Source organism: Micromesistius poutassou (assembly GCF_964030765.1).
Source record: "Micromesistius poutassou genome assembly, chromosome: 9".
In the NCBI taxonomy this organism is placed as follows: domain Eukaryota; kingdom Metazoa; phylum Chordata; class Actinopteri; order Gadiformes; family Gadidae; genus Micromesistius; species Micromesistius poutassou.
Genome location: NC_140279.1, coordinates 3,230,467 through 3,247,257, shown reverse-complemented (window position 1 = coordinate 3,247,257; position 16,791 = coordinate 3,230,467). Strand labels below are relative to the sequence as shown.

The 16,791-nt window shown below is 43.2% G+C and overlaps 1 protein-coding gene across 1 annotated transcript; it reads left to right on the top strand.

The window, feature by feature from the left end:
* Window positions 1-348: 348 nt before the first annotated feature.
* Window positions 349-13,138, top strand: mier2 (mesoderm induction early response 1, family member 2). The gene is made up of 13 exons (XM_084472522.1): window positions 349-480; window positions 1,661-1,851; window positions 2,588-2,713; window positions 4,547-4,661; window positions 5,456-5,538; window positions 5,753-5,822; window positions 6,186-6,337; window positions 7,748-7,829; window positions 8,089-8,183; window positions 8,698-8,828; window positions 10,049-10,182; window positions 11,833-11,919; window positions 12,999-13,138. The coding sequence occupies exons 2-12, from the start codon at window positions 1,669-1,671 to the stop codon at window positions 11,886-11,888; spliced, it is 1,227 nt and encodes a 408-aa protein (XP_084328648.1). The 5' UTR covers window positions 349-480; window positions 1,661-1,668; the 3' UTR covers window positions 11,889-11,919; window positions 12,999-13,138.
* The last annotated feature ends 3,653 nt before the right edge of the window (window positions 13,139-16,791 follow it).

Genomic DNA, 16,791 nt, shown 5'->3' with positions numbered 1-16,791 from the left:
AATGAGAAAATCCACACATTCTTGCAGTCTTACTTCAAATTCATTCATTTAGAATCTTATCATGTTTGTTTTATTATTCTGCCTTTAATTTATTGTACTGCAGCATACCCGCAAATAATCCACGATTCGGTAAGCACCATTATTTTTTGTATCATGAATATTCTAGTAGCTATGTCACAAAAATGTACAGGCACAGGAAAACTTTAGAAATAAAGTTGGGCAGTCGTTCATGGTCGTCACACGCCGTTGACACGCATCACGTGGGGGGAAACAAAAGTATCGAGATAAAACCCTAATGTATTTTATGCATGTGTGTTTTTTTCCGCCTACGTTGTGCGTTGCTGTAAGTTTGTGGTACAGAGCAAAACAAATGCAGTTGCAGGGCTCGAACGTTACTGCAATAACCCCCGAGCTGTACAGCGAGCAGATCTACAACATCCGGGCAATACTGCAAGCCTGCGCAGAAAAGGAATGGCGGAGGTAAGTAAGTGAGCAAAATGAGGAATGCAATGAGCGAACGAGAAAGAAAGCGAGCCGTTTTTCATCACAATTCGCGACGTCAACATCGATCCTGCCTCGCGGGTCGATCCGTCTCTCCGCCGGTCAACTTTGTGTGAGAGCGAGCGGGGAAGAGTATAAATAGAGGAGAAGCTCTCTCTCTCTCTCTCTCTCGCTCTCTCTGTGTATCGCAACGCCGCACTCCGCGTTCGTCGCTTTAAACACTCATTCCCCTTGGCCGGGGCGTTAAAACAGTAGAGGCGGATGGATATAAAGTGGCGCTGAACTATTTCTGGCGTGCTCTGTGGTGTAAAAGCGGGTGGTTGAAGTTGTAAAAGCGATGTCAGACTTTTTAGCCGACCAAACTATTCTGCCGGCCTGTTCGGATGTGCACGAAACGACTATTTCCTACTCCAGCCACTTGTAGTGAGTCAGAGAGAGAGGAAGGAGCGTTCAGCACCGAGTTACAGGAAAGCGCCACTGGGCGGGGTGAGACGTGGGATCGGGCGAGAAACACACGACTTTTCAACTTTTTACGCTTTTAACTTTTTGTTTGCAAAGCACGCTTTGATCGGTATGGTTATTCTAGCGATCTGGTATTTTTGGAAAGTGATCGAAGCGTCCGTTCCAGCTTCCAGAGCGTGTAGACGTCAGTGAGCGCAAGACGTCTCCTTCGGTCGAGCTAGCCAGCCATAATGTCTCCTGTGTCTTCAATGTTTGCTTTCGTCTGATGTCGTTTTTCTTGCCTTACAAGTTTTATCATTTTTAAAAGTTTAGTTCAACCCAATTTGTAACGCATGAATTAAAACACAATAGTCCACAAGAGGCGATGCCTGCCATTTAACCGAGTGGCTCTCGTCGATGGGTGAGTCAGAAAACGTCAGACGATCTATAATGAAACGAGCAAAGATCAACTATCCCACTTCTTCTGTTCACGCACATAAATGTACACCTGTTGAAGTGCGCTTTACTTCTCGTGTTCACCCCGCAATATACTTCTTTCACTTCACACATGTTGTGTTTGATTTGAATCATTGATGGCCAAATGTTACATTTAAGGATGTTGCAAAATATCAACTGTGTGTGTGTGTGTGTGTGTGTGTGTGTGTGTGTGTGTGTGTGTGTGTGTGTGTGTGTGTGTGTGTGTGTGTGTGGCCCCTAGAAGGTTAAATGGGTTCACGGCCTGAGTGTGGTCCGTATGGCCTAGCGAGGGGGTGGAGATCCAGCGATGAGGGCCACAAGCAGCAGTCACAGCAGCAGGGCTCCACACAGACAGCCCTAGAGGACTTGGAGAACCACCAACGGCTCCAGCCACGTCCTCTCCCCATGAAGATGGCAGCTCCGTCCCAAACAGTAGGCCGGCTGTTGGCTCTTAACTTGGTGCTCAATATGGTTGACTTGACGTTGTTAAAATCTAGATATGGTTTGCAGTAGACCAGATAAAGCCTAGAGTGTAGGTTCACTGCCACGTCTCATTGCAGTGGTAGCCACCATTTTGGAAGCATAGGAGCATTGGACTGTTAGTTAGTATGTTGGTAGTATGGTTTTGGGGTCTTAGGGTAGGGTCTTGGGGTCTGTTAAGTAATGAATCGTGAAAGTCATGGAGAGGTGTCATTGTTGTGTTTATACAACTCTCTTGAGTCCTCTCAATATGGTGGGTGTATCACCAACAAAAAATCCCATGATGCATTCTGATGTACAAGCATTATATCCATTGAAGTTAAAAGTTGGAAACTAATACGCTAGTTAAAAGTCATGTAGGTGTATATTAGGGTAGTTAGTTATTATTTAAAATGGACACTTCCCGCTTTCTTAACTCTTTCTCTTTTGTAAAACAGGTGCTAAACCTCAATGAGACTAACCTGGTAAAATAACTGTGAAATTAAAAGATTTCAGTTGTTTTCTGACTGAAGGATAACTTTTTACTAACAAATATTCTATTACTTAGAATAAACATGCTTTAACTGCCGGCAAAGCCCTACTGTGTAACCAAATGTTATGGTAACCTTGCTCTTGTTCAATTAATGGTCCTCTTATCTCTTCCCATCCTGCCCTCCCGTTCCTCCTCCATGCTCCTTTGTGCCTGAAGGCCAGCGAGCTGCCCCTGGAGGAGCTGCTGGCTCTGTACGGCTACGAGGTGCCCGGCCAGCTCCTACAGCCAGGCAGGGACCGCTGTCACCTGGCCGCCGGCCTGCCCCACATCACCCTGGACAAGGTGAGCAACGTTTGGGGGGCCTCCTCCTCCTGCTGCTCAGGTGGTAGAGCATGTCCAACCTGCAACTGGGAGGGTCCCTGGTTCTCTGTTCTTCAGCACGTTCCTGGCTGAAGTCCCCTGAGCAAGGCATCTTTACGCATCTCTAGCCTTGGAGGGGAGACCTCGCGGAGGCAATGTGGAAGTTTGAGTGTGTGGAGGAATGTGAGGGGTTTTATGAAGTGGTTAAGAAGCAGTCGCGCATAACAAACCCACCACTGCAAAATAGTCCCACTTAGCCATACCGGCCTACTAGGTTCAATGCCTTTTTAGCTAGCCCTGAAAAGGGATAAAATGCTGTGATAAGGCTCTATAAATAGTAAAATATCCTTTTAGAAGTTGAGCTGTTTTCTAAATGGCACCCTGGGGAACAAAATAACAGAAGTGCATGTGTCTTCTGTGGGCCATGTACCTTCAGGCGAACTCCACTGGCGTGTCTTGCGCTGTATGTTTTCCCAGTTTTATCTTTAACCATTTGTCCTATAAATGCCCTGGAAACGCATGAATCAAACGTCACATGATGGGGAGCGGTGAGAAAGGAGAAGAGTAACCCTAGGCCTCCACTGTAGGCCTCAGCGACACACAAACGACTTCGTACCCTTTGAAGCACAAGATAGCTTGTTGTACGTCATCAGTGTCCTACAGACGGTGACCGACGCATGGATCAAAGAACGATTAATTGATGGCACTTTATTAGCTATTTAGTAATTTAGCAGATGCTTTTGTTCAAAGCAACTTGCAGTCAATTGTCTTTCAGATGTATGTCTTTAATAAGTGAAGAGGTAAAGGTTGAATCCTACTTCTGCGTGCCAACATTGCTTGCATTGGTGGTTCTGCCAGCCGACGTGTAGATGCATATCTGGAGCACGTAATCCACGGCAGCGGAACCCTTTTTGCTCTACTAACGGTAATGTAGAGACCCATGTCGGCTATTCGACATGGGTAAGTATGAACGAAGCTTGATGCGTCTGGCTCAAAGATGCATGCTACATGTAGACTGAGGACATTTGCTTAAAGAGCCAGTGAACCCACTGTTTGAGCTAGAGTTCGAACGCTATGGGATTTTGAAAAATGCGTTTTGGGTTGATGGTTTTAGGCGTGTTACGTGTGTTACGTGTTGACGTGTTGTCCCCATCGTTACGACCCACCGCAACTTTATGATACTTTTTTAGTACCGTCGTTGTATAGGAGCGTTATAACAAGCGATGTTGTATATGAAACGTGCCACAAACCGTAGCGTTATACTATATGCGTCCGCTAACACTAACCCTCACTCGGATGTGTACATTAAATAAACCACTGCTCAGACGAAACTTCAACATCAACACACACCAAACATCTACACACGCCACTCCGACGTTGCCTCTTGGTCGTGACATCTGAGTGCCTCGGAAAATACACTCAGACGTCACGAAAAGAACGCCGTTCTTGGAACGTTCACATAGGGTTTTGGGGAGAATTGCAAAAACATAGGAATTGCCCCTATTTTGTTGGGGTCTTATCAGTAAAAGTGATGAAATCACATAGTACTATGTTGACGATCATATAAAACCCATTACCACGATAAAATAATATAAAGAACGTTTTTGGGTTTGCTTGCTCTCGCACTCTTTTATAACTTTTAATAACATGATTTATTATTATTATTTTTTTTTTACTATTTGATGTTGTTTTTACTGCTTTTATGATGTATTGTACAGTGTCTTTGAGTATTTAGAAAAGCGCTTTAAATAAAATGTATTATTATTATTATTATTATTATTATTATTATTGACTTTGACTGTTGTTGTGTCCCAGGATCAGGTGACCAAGGACATGTTTGCAGGAGACGAGGAAGAGGATCCGTCAGCGGATGATGACCTCGCACCCTCCTATACTTCCAACACCTCTGATCTGCTGAGACGACTGCGAGGTAACACGCACACTTTCTCTTTCACTCTGCAGTTTTTTGGTTCTTGTCACATCCTCTCTCGCTCTCGCTCTCTTGCTCGCTCTCTCTCCCTCTCGTTCCCTATCCTGTCGTATATCTTGGCTATTTAGTTGATCTTTCTCGTGCTTTTTAAATGCTTATTTTATAAAATGCAATAGGATTCCTCTGTCTGTCTCTGTGTTTACCAATATTATCTATATCTATTTCTTTATCTATATCTATATCAATGTGATTCTGATGGTTTCTTATACCAGATCATGTACTGATATAGGTCAGGTCTCCTCCATCCTCGGGGTGCAAAAGCTGCTTGAATACAGAGTCAAATGCACCATGTGTAGCACAGACAGCGCTTTAACTCGGCCCCAACGCCTTGTTGTAACACGGCCTGCTTCAGAGAGAAGTCTATGGAATGTGGACTGTTTCCTTGTTGTGGAATTTCCCTTTCAGGCCAAACAACATTTGCATTCGGTTGATGTTATAAAATAAGCAAGCATAGTGTTTCTGTTTAAAACCAAGTGACATGCCCGTTTCGGAACAGACGCGGACAGAACTCCTTTTGAATTTTCAAATCCAAAATAGCATTAGTCCTATTCGAGCCCAGTGGAAAAATACAGCCCGGAGAAATGAACGCTCTGTATCTTTCAGCTTAAGACCCGTCAATGGCCTTGACATACCCATCTTGATTTGTGTGAATTTTTTCAAGTACGAAAAAGGACGTCATGGCCTTCACTGGGATGTCTGGGTGTTAACAGAGTGAACAACACGCTGTCTCTCAGGTGGAGACAAACACACAGACGCGGGCTCTTCAGAAGAGGACTCTGACGGCGGCGCTTCCGTTCCCTCCAATGAAGAACGCAAGGTGAACCGCTGGAGCGCCCACGTTTTATAAAACCGCCCTGTATGGCAGTAACAATGCCAGGGTTAGCGGTTCAATCCCTATCATGACTCACCCTTCACTTGGCGTAAGATGCTTTGAATAAACGCCAAATGGCACGCATGGTAATATAATCAAGAATAAATTATTAAACCTCTGTGATTTGCTCATGACTCTCCTACCAACTCCGTCCTGCCAGGATATCATGGTGGGCTCCATGTACCAGGCCCAGATCCCTCCTCTCAGCCCGTACAGCTCCCAGGGCCGAGGTAAGCCCCCCATCACTCACACCTGGACCCCACACGTCCCCTCTCCTCAGTCCCGCTCACCATGCTGCCCATGCAATGGCTCGGCTGAGATTACAGAAAGAGCTCATGCCTGCGTAATGGGTTTTGCTGGTATTTTTCAATCCCGCCTATTATGACTCTTTACACCTTCCTTTTCCTCCCTTTTTAATGTAATTATATTTCTCTCTCTCTCTATTGGCTCTTCCTTTTTAATTTCATACACTTTCTCACAACACTACCACATACATTCTGATCACCCAATTTGTACACCCTGATCCAACCCTAACCCTAATCCTCCCTTGTTTCTCCCCTCCTCTCCTCTCCCCCCCCTCCCTCCACCATTAGCCTATGACGGTGACGACCAGCTGCTGTGGACCCCCGGGGTGCTGCCCCCCCAGGAGGTGGAGGGCTTCCTGTGCAGCGCCCAGACCCCCGGCGGCCAGGAGATGGCGCCCTACACTAACGCACATGGGGACACCGTCCGCGACAACGAGCAGGTAGCGTGACGCAGGGGGTTCTCAAACTATGGGCCGCGGCACGTAAACGGGTCACACCTTGGGACGCAGTAGGTGTGTGTGTATATATAAAAATAAATAAATAAATATGAAAGGTCAGGTGTGTATATGTTTCACTGATTATACATCGGTGGGGTTACCCGAATGCACACAAAATGTTTTTTAAAGACGGTACCTATACCGTCTTTAAAACAGATTGAGTCTTCTTTCCTCGGTTAAAGATGCTATGTGTCGGTCAGAGAATCCTTCTCATTACTGGCCCCTTTGGCTGTTAAGTGAACTGCAGCCTACAAAAGTCATGAAGAACACAAATGTTTACCATTGTCTGCGCTAGGACGTCACTTCCTTCCTTTCTCACGACAATTGTGGTCTGAATTGAAACCACAATTAGAAGATTAGCAGAAGTCTATAAGAAGCGTTTGACGCTTACTATATGCTACTATATGATGGTTTTGGTGTGTATAAGGGGTTAGGGAACCCCTGGCTTACTGCATACTGCAAGGTGGTTGTTCTACTTAGGGACCACACCCGAAGGAGTCTTTAGTGAATGTAAAGGAGTAGTGGGTAGCCTAGGGCAACAGTAGCCAAGGACGTAGCACAGCTAGGCTGACCATGGGAATGTTGCTAGTTTGATTCTCTGGGCTTTCTTCTTTAGCTAATTGTTAAGGTGCCTAAACACAGGTTTGTCGATATCATGCATGCATGAATGTCTAAGTGCTTCATTGAATTAAGCAATCTTACACGAGATGGCGTTCTTGAATGTCATTATTGGTACGCGAAGCACAGCCGTAGGAACAAGGCGCTTGCGTCGAGTTCTGAAGTCCTGTGCTTCAATAACACAAACCATCTTCATTATCAACAATATTCTAAAATATTTTCATATTGTGGGTTAATTTGCCCTCAAATTCAAGCTTTCTGCCCGAGTTCATCTCCATCAGAAAATAGTTCCTATAGTAACGATAGCCGACTCTTGGTCAGTTGAACGTTGTTATGGAAACTAGGCTCATGAAAGTTTCGGCTAGTGTAGCGATACGTTCTGTAATTAGGCACAATCTTTTTGTCCATTCTTTCACCAGGCATTTAAACACGCTTGAGAATGGGAATTGACCAATCGGAGTGCTTGCTTAAACTTGCGTGTTATTGAATATGGGTTAAAAAATATATAGCTTGGGTTGGAAAAAATGCTTATTGGACATTTATCTCAGACAGCTCTTGACTACCCCCTTCAAACCTACATTCAGACTTGACCGAAGACTAATCCTGGAACACTAACTGTGAACTGTTCCTATCAGAAATTATTATTATATGTTACACATGTAGCTTTATGTTCGTCACCTTGAAATGTCATTTTGAAAAGATATGTTGTCATTTTTGAAAACTGTTCACATTCAGGCCCTCTATGAACTGGTGAAATGCAACTTCAATGCAGAAGAAGCCCTCAGAAGATTACATTTTAATGTGAAAGTGTTCAATGGCAAGTATATTTCCGTTTCTGTTTATGTTCATGTCAGAATAACCATTTGGACAACAAGACAAAATCAAACATTAACCCTGAATAACAGATTGACACTGTGGATACCATTTCAGGAGATAAATTAAAGTTGAAAACTTTTTAACGTTACATTTATTGAAAATTGATTGAAACAATTACAAAAATTGATTGTAAAATCTGAAAAACTGAATATAATAAAAAAAAATAGAATATAATAGATTTTCATTGTGTGTGGGTGCAGACGAGCTATGCTCCTGGAGCGAGGAGGAGTGTCGGGGTTTCCAGCAGGGCTACCGGGCCTACGGGAAGAACTTCAACCTCATACAGGCCAATAAGGTGAGCCCCCTCGTGTTCCGCAGTCGAGGCTGAGCACGCGTGAGCTCGCCTGCTGATGAACTGCACAGCGAGGATGCCCTGTGTGTACTCGACATTTTTGTTTCTGAGACGCTGTTTAGAACCTACAAAGTGGATGGTCTGTCTGGAATCTGACCTGTGGTGCTAGTATGTCATCTATCTGGCACTTAATGTACGCACTTATAATGTTATGTTGTACGTCCTTGCACTTAAAAATGGTACTTAGCATAGCATACCTAGCTGTCTTACCTTGTATACAGGGAATGGGTTAACCTAATAATTGTGCTTGACACTTTTTTCTATGAACATCCTTACTGTACCGCTAGCAATATATTGTTTCTCCTTCTTCTGACAAATGTATTTATTGTAAGTTGCTTTGGATAAAAGCGTCTGCGAAATGCCCTAAATGTCCATCTTACCATGAACTTCATTAACAACCGGTTTGGTGGCTGAATTCTCTCTCTTTTTTTTTTTTTGTTCCTTTCTTCTGCCGCAGGTACGGACGCGCTCGGTGGGGGAGTGTGTGCAGTACTACTACCTGTGGAAGAAGTCTGAGCGCCACGAGTGCTTCACACAACAGGCCCCCAAGATGGGCCGCAGGAAGTTCACCCTGCAGTCCGCGAACATGTGAGTCACGCTGCACACCAGACCGACAGAATCTGGGTTCACTTCAATGACCCCCGTCTAGGAAACAAGCAATGAAAAAACAAACTGCATCAGCATTGGTAATGTCAATGCTAAAGTGCTATTCGACCACAAGCACACCTTCATTATTTTATAAAACAGCTTTTATAAATTTCACACAAAATAATTGATAGACCTCATCCCACCCTCATAATTTTCCAAATTTCTATGCAATTATATTTCTGTTTTTAAAACAGGACACATTTGGTTTAGTACAATATTCTGAACAATCTGTCTGGGCTTCTTCTGAGAATTGGTCTTAGAACAGTGTAGATATCACTGTCATATTATTATAATGGGGATTATATATATTGTGCATTTTAATTCTGCACAACTGAGACAAGTTTGCTCCTTGAGTGGAAGAGTCTATATGGTCATGTGACGTTCATATCAAATGAAGACCATTCGCTACACTTCCATTAGTAGAGTATCAAGTAGTAGCTTCAACCCAGAACAAATGGATCCTCTTGGTCAATTAGTTTCTTCATAATATAATGAGGAACTGTATGACATGATGACCAGATTTTTTGGTTGTAAACCGACTTCCTCATTGTAGCACTTGTGTTGAGGTTGGAGCGCACTTTATTAAAATGTGCCTCTGTTTCTCAGAGGTTTAACTATTACGCACTTGACTTTCATAAATATAATGAAAGAATAACTTTTCTTTCTGATTATCCATTATGCACTAGGGCTGTCAACAAATATTCTAAATTTGAATATATATTAGAATAGTTTTTAAAAACAGACATTCAAGGTGAAAAATTAATATTTAAATGTGGAAAAGCACACACCCACGGCAGCCGCAGGGCGGCTGTCGAGAGAGAGAGAGAGAGAGAGAGAGAGAGAGAGAGAGAGAGAGAGAGAGAGAGAGAGAGAGAGAGAGAGAGAGAGAGAGAGAGAGAGAGAGAGAGAGAGAGAGAGAGAGAGAGAGAGAGAGAGAGAGAGAGAGAGAGAGAGAGAGAGAGAGAGAGAGAGAGAGAGAGAGACAGCCCTATTATGCACTGGCTCTCTTCTTTTTAATTAATGACCACTTTTGTTGTCGTAAATGACGTTTTTGTCCTGCTCCAATATTTAGAGTATGCCTGCAAATCGCTTTCAAAATGTTATCGGTAAAGTAATGTTACAAGCTGGTCCTGTTCCCCCACCCCATGTCGTTCTCACAGGGACGATGCAGATCAGTACGAGGACCTCGGGCCGCTAGAGAGCCACGGTGACACCAAAGCCTCCTCCCATAAACCCCTCAGAGCACAGAGGATGAGCCTCGCCCCGTCGACAGCACAATGCCCCGACAAACCAGGTAGCGTCAACAGCACCTTTACAGCACATGCTGGAGTTACAGCAGGATCAGCCAAGGACAAACCCTTAGATGCAAAGTGTGACATTGTGTTTAGGAACGTTGAATGCAGTATTACAGCAATTTAAGAATCATTTGGAAAAGTGAATGGAGAAGTGTTTTCCATTGCACTTAGAGACCCTAACAAACGGAAGTCAGATGGTATATTTCGAACGTCTTTCACAAAGGCGTCTGCATTAAACCGGAGGTCGGGGCGAGAGATAGGTTTTCAAATAGTGGGAAGGTTTGTCTGGTGGTTAGAGTTGATCCCTGCCTTGAGAAATGTGATTGGACAAATAATTTGATGCCAATGTAGATATGTAATGTATACCAGATTTCTTGGAAATTGTTTGGGAAAACAAATGTGTTGTTTTGTAGGAATGGACCTGTGTGTATTTATAGGTGTTTCAGGCAAGGCATTATGTCCTATATTGACTATCATTTATTACTTTGATCTTATAATGTATTGTTTCATGTATATGTGTGTGAGCAGAGGATTTAGGAGTTAATTTATTTTTATTTATTACAATAAATACGTAAATAATGTTTATATAGTGTTCCTTAATGGTTAATTATAAAATCAAGCTATTTCTTTATTTTACTACAACCAATGGTGTATTTTGGCTTTTAGTTGTGTTACTGTCATTCATGCCAGACTCTACTTGGCAGACTTGGTGTCATGCAAAACAAACAATGTGTTTGCATAAGCATCTCGAATGGACAAGGCAGAGCACTGAGCTGCAGTCCCATGTCTGCAATGCACTCGACCACTTGACCTTAGCACCATTCTGTGGAGGAGATAATGGATTCCCACAACTAACAACCACAACAACTGCAACAAGTAGAGTAACAGTTTAGCAAAGTGGTCCCTGAGATGGCCCACAGGTTAGAGTTTGGTTTCTCATGAAGCACTGACGTGGGTCTACTTGTACACTATTATTGTGTATTAATTAGATATAAGCTAAAGTTGAGCGTCGACGTTACTCTATTAATCTATAGAGAGTGTCAACTTAACCTCTAATCTTTACAACCGCAAAATCACCGTGACCGGGTGACCTTTATTCTGGTGCACTTTAGGAATGTTTCTTTTCAGTTTCGTCTTTGGAAACTGTTGTTGTTTTTTTATTTCCGAGATTAGTTTAACTTAATGTTGTGGGTTAAGGTGACCGCCACTGCATTAGCGAGTCAAAAAGTGGTGTTGCCTCTTGCGTTCAGGCGCCATCAGGGTGATCTCTCTCTCCTGACTGAATACATTTCGCATCGCATTTCACATCCAAATCATCTCCATACAAGTCCTGAGGCGCCGTGAAACGCTGGCTACGCCCACTCCACAATCCATGGTTGTGTGTTGAGGTTCCCTGTCAGAGGACATGTGTTTGGAAGTCTTTTGTTTTTGCCTCATTTCATAATGATTTTAAAGCATTCTAAATGTTCCCATTTTTTTATTTTCTTTATTTGGTGTGTGTGTGTGTGTGTGTGTGTGTGTGTGTGTGTGTGTGTGTGTGTGTGTGTGTGTGTGTGTGTGTGTGTGTGTGTGTGTGTGTGTGTGTGTGTGTGTGTGTGTGTGTGTGTGTGTGTGTGTGTGTGTGTGTGCACATTCATGCGTGGCTGTAGAGGAGGAGGGTCGCCCGAGGCGCCGAAGAACTCCTCGCTTTCTGTTAAAGTCGTGAGCTTAGCCCCAGAACGCAGGCGGGCGCGCAGGTAAAACACACGGCAGAGGAAGGGGAGGGGGAACAAAAGGGAGGTCACCACGAGCCCCCGTGGTAGACTCAGCCATGCTCTCTTTATTCTCAGCGGACAATCAGACCAATAAACATGCATTCAAAATAAAAAATAAAAGTCGGAATAGAAAAATAAAAGTCCAAAAATAAATATGACCGTGTTTGTATTCACAGCTTAACATGTGCAATAATAATACAAAGAACAGATTTATTTATTTTTTTATGAAGAAGGATCTAAATAAATATTTCTGTCATTAAAGCCACAAAAGTTTCCTGTCATCAGCCTTCAAGCCAGTCCCAGGATTGACCTTGTAATGTAACAATCTTTATGAAATAATAGTTAAGTAGTACCACAATGCAAGATACCTCGCCCCTACCTGCATTAATGATTCTTAAAGATCAGGCCCATTGGATAAAGGCATCTGCTTAATTATTCCCAGAGGTAATTAACACACATTAACATACCTGGAATTTCCAGTGCAAGGACACAGGCCAATTAAGCTGATGGAAATGTGGAGATATACATTGCCCATAAGTCATCAGATATTCAACCTCCGGTCCATAATTCTCCTTATGGACTGTGAAGTTGTGGTTCTGCATCTCACCAAAGCTACTGAGATTTCAACACTAAGTGCTTTGAGAAGTGTTAATGATTCCCATTAAGGCTCAATGGGGTTTGGTAGAAGAATCGTCTTGCTGCTTGTCAATATCTTTTTTTAGGGCATGAATCACACTGAAAGCACCAACAAACCTATTGTTTTCTGTGTACATCTCTGTGTACAACAGTTTGCAACATTAGTGGTTTCTTTTGGCATTTTTTCAGTCTGACTTTGAAACCAGCTTAGTGTAGCATAGCTATACCAAATGCCAACAAGCTGTTTTGTCCAAAATGATCCTCCAAAGCATTTATTTTATAGTATTGGCGTCTGTTGCACTTCTTTAAATGTGCAATCTGGCAGCTACTGTGGATCTTTGATTTGAATTCTTTCTGTACACGTACCCCACCAAGGTGCAGAGCTTGTCATTGCTGACTGTGTGTCTTTGTGTCTCTTCTGCCAGGCGGTGAGTCGGGGCTCCTTGTGATGGACGGCCGTCCTCGGCAGCTCCACAGCCATCCCTTCTCCCCCCTACTCTCCTCTTCCATCCACGGATCACCCCCAGGGTGCTGACCCAGGCAGAGCAGCCGCTGGGTTCCCCCTCCCAGCTCACAACACCCCAAGCGTTCCACTGTACCCCCCCCCCCCCCCCCCTTTCCAAAGAGCACTGAGATTCTGGGTCATCCCAGTCCAGAGGGCTTCCCCTCTCCCGATGGTCTGATCCAGGGGCTGCAGGCGGGGGCGTAGGCCAGCTCCATGCCTCCTCACCTGCCACAGTACCTCCCGTCACCACAAGCTCCAGGAGCTCCAGCGGTTTCATACGCTTCCTGCGAATCGTCCAGTGAAGGGGCGGAAACGGATCCCAGTCAAACCAAGAACAGACGGAGAACTTTTCCCCCTAGTTTGTATGGAGAACTGATCTTGATTTTCTTTTGTTTATTTTGTTCAAGACAGGAAGTGCACTGTCCACTCTGAACTGTCCGATGTCCGGGGTGAAAGAGTGTCCGACTCCCCCGAGTCCTGGGAGGTAATTCTTGCTCCCTATGAACTGAACTAAGAATAGAAGCACATTGACCAGCCTCCCCCTGTCCACCCATTAGTGGACGGACCTGTCAATCAGTAACTTTGGGCTGCTATTGGAGACTACATGAGTTTATTGTTCTTGACGTTTTTGACTGCAGGTACTGCGATGGTGAACAGAATAGTGTGTACTCACTGTCGGCAAGCATAATGAACAAAGTTGATCACCGTCCACCAACTGGTTAGAACATCATAGCAAATGTTGACCACAGCTTTTTTATATATAAATATATATGATTATCGTACAAGTACAAACATTTAAATCCTTATTGCCTAAGTGATGGGTCAGGTACTATGTGTTTATATTCATTCTTCAAGATTCAATAAGCCAATTGGACAACTTGATGTCTGTGTGAATGTACAGTGAAACTCAAGTTGTGAAGTCGATGAAGAATCTCCAAAAGCAGTGTCTTACCCAGTTTAAATCAATTGCTTTTTTTTCTTTACTGCTCTTTTTTACTCCTTTATGTCTTCTTTTTCTTTCTATCAAGCAATCTAGTTCCCTTGACACAATGTTGCTGGTTCTTGGCTATAACAAAAATTTTAAATGAACCCTTCGCTTTGTTTATACTTGCGACATTGTGTTTAGGGCAACGATTAATTAACTTATTTAAAAAGAGCTTACTTGATCTCAACAACAGCCGGTCCATTTACATGTTGGCAATGCATTGGTTACTTTGCTATGTATGGGCACGCTGGATATGAAGTCATATTGGATTCCTATTGGACGATTCTAACACTTGGTCTCTAACTCAACCTGCCCAACGATTACTTTGGGCGATTACTTTTAGTTTTACTGGTGTCTTGTCTTCTGGTTGAAAAAGAATACACTTTTGGTTCAGGGATAAAAAGCAGACAGGAACCTTGACAACAAAATAAGTGCATTTCACTTCCTGGAGTTTTAGCTTCGTGGACCAGGCTAGACCGAACGAATGGCAAGATTGTCACATGTAAATATGTTCTGACCTCTACAGCAAACCAACAGGAATAAGTGTTCCTGTTCCCGTCAAATGGTTGTTAAAGCCACAAATTCAGTGGCATCATGCCTCCATAGCCCTTTCTATTTATTTCCTAATTCTGTGTTCACACAAACAACAAACAAACATGGCTGCCGTATGCTATTGGGTCCAACCCAGTGAGAGGTCAACATTTGTCTTTGTGTTTGCATTGTTAACTGGCGGAAGACCCTGATTGTGTAAACAGACAGAGGGAATGGTATCACCACAATACACTGCCTTGTCTTTTTAAGCAATTTATATATTGTACCTCTGTTGTTTATTGGTTTATAATTATTATATTTTGTACATAAAAGAAAAAAGGAACTATTAAAATTGACATTCAGAAATTAAGGAACTTTTTTTCCTCTTTAGATAAACTTAACTGTTTAGGGCAGAAATTTGCCTTTATCCCCTTTCCCATATGAAACAATTATTCCCATATCCCTGTTGTCCTACAGAGGGTGCTGTGGTTCTGTTAACATGAACTCCAAAGCAAACTTATTATTTCTCAAGCTTGGTACAGTACCATTAGACCCTCTATAATATCCTTTCTATATCAGACAAAAGCTCTGCCCTCAAACATTCATATTTTATTGATCCCAGGTGAGAAATACTGCAAATAACAACGGAAAGCAAGATCCCAAGGTCATTGTGAGTGGGCATAGAGAAGGGGGTGGTGGTTAGTGTGCGGTCCTTTAGTGGCCATTGATGAGCCATTTATGCCCAGGGACCTGCAACACACCCTGCCCTCCTCCAGCTGGTAGATCAGCACCCCGGCTAGCTCCACTGAGGGGGCCCACCTGCTACCCATCACACCAATCAGCCAATCAGCCGCCCTGAGGCACCAGGCCCACTGAAGTGGTTGATTGACTCCTGAATAACAAGGGGTTGTGTGTGCCTGTATGGAGGATGGGGGCTAGTGGTGGATTTCTTGGACCCTTCTTTCTGTCGAGGTGATTATAGTTTTAGAGTAGTTTTTTAGAGTAAGTTTTATTACACCAAATACTACTGAAACTGTGGCCTCTCTTACAGGAACATACTACTCCTGTTGGTTCTGTCCCATTTGAGATGGCGCCTGGAGAGGAAGTCAGTATTGCAACAACACATGACCCACAATTTCTGCTGACAACTTTAGGTCACGGCATCTTGGCCATTTGTTTATGTCCGCTCTGATACTCAATGGGTTTTACGAAGAAGGGAAGTTTAAGGGCAGGCAGTCAAGGAAACCCCACTCTTGGGTAATACCATTCCGACTTTGCGGCTCGTACACACGTTGAATTGTACACATGCTGTTTGTTTCATCATATTTTCGAGTTAGTCAAACTACCTCTAGCTCCCCCTTGTGGTGCTGTGCCTCTGTGTCTGCTGTGATTCTTCAGTGCCCTCTACTGGCCCACAGTGGAGAGTACCTCGGTCTGGGAGTCTGCCTCTTGAGCTGCGCCGTGTCTTCATCACCATGTTTTCATCACCATGTACACCCTCTAATGTCAGAGACAGGACAACAGGACGTACAAAAGGAAGAGACTCCATTGGTTTCATCTTTTTTCAATATATGAATATTTTCTATTGTATTCTCTATTCTATTTATATTATCATATTTAAATATTTATAAGAATATAGTTTCATATTTATTCTAAATTTTAAACATGAATCCGCTGTCTGATGTCCCTAAATGCTATGAAATGCTATAATGCTGTTTGAATGCATGGGTAGTGCAAGTATGTTGCTCAAGTTAGTCTGCCTTTTTGCTAGATAATATCATGAATATATAAATAGAAACAATATAAATGTATACTTAAGATATACATTTAAAGTCTGATTTATTCGACTAATCCAAAGTAAAAAAAAAAAACGCTTTTGAGAGTATATAGTCTACCATTGAAAAGCAACTGTTTGAATTTGTATTATTGATTGGTGTTTTTTTTTTTCGTCTTCATCAGACGATTCCTAAGTGTGCTCTAGTGAGGGGATGGTGGAGGGGGTCGCTGGCAGCGTTCTCCACTGCACCTCAACTGTCACCATTATCTCATCAAGCGAGCTGATCCCCCCGCAACGTTCCTCTGCTTGATTAGGGGCCACGCGGAGACACATTGATTGGCCATCAGCGCTGTAATTGCCTCGACGTGATGATAAGGTGAAAGCAAAAAAACGAAAAGAATTGTAAAATTCAGGCTCTCG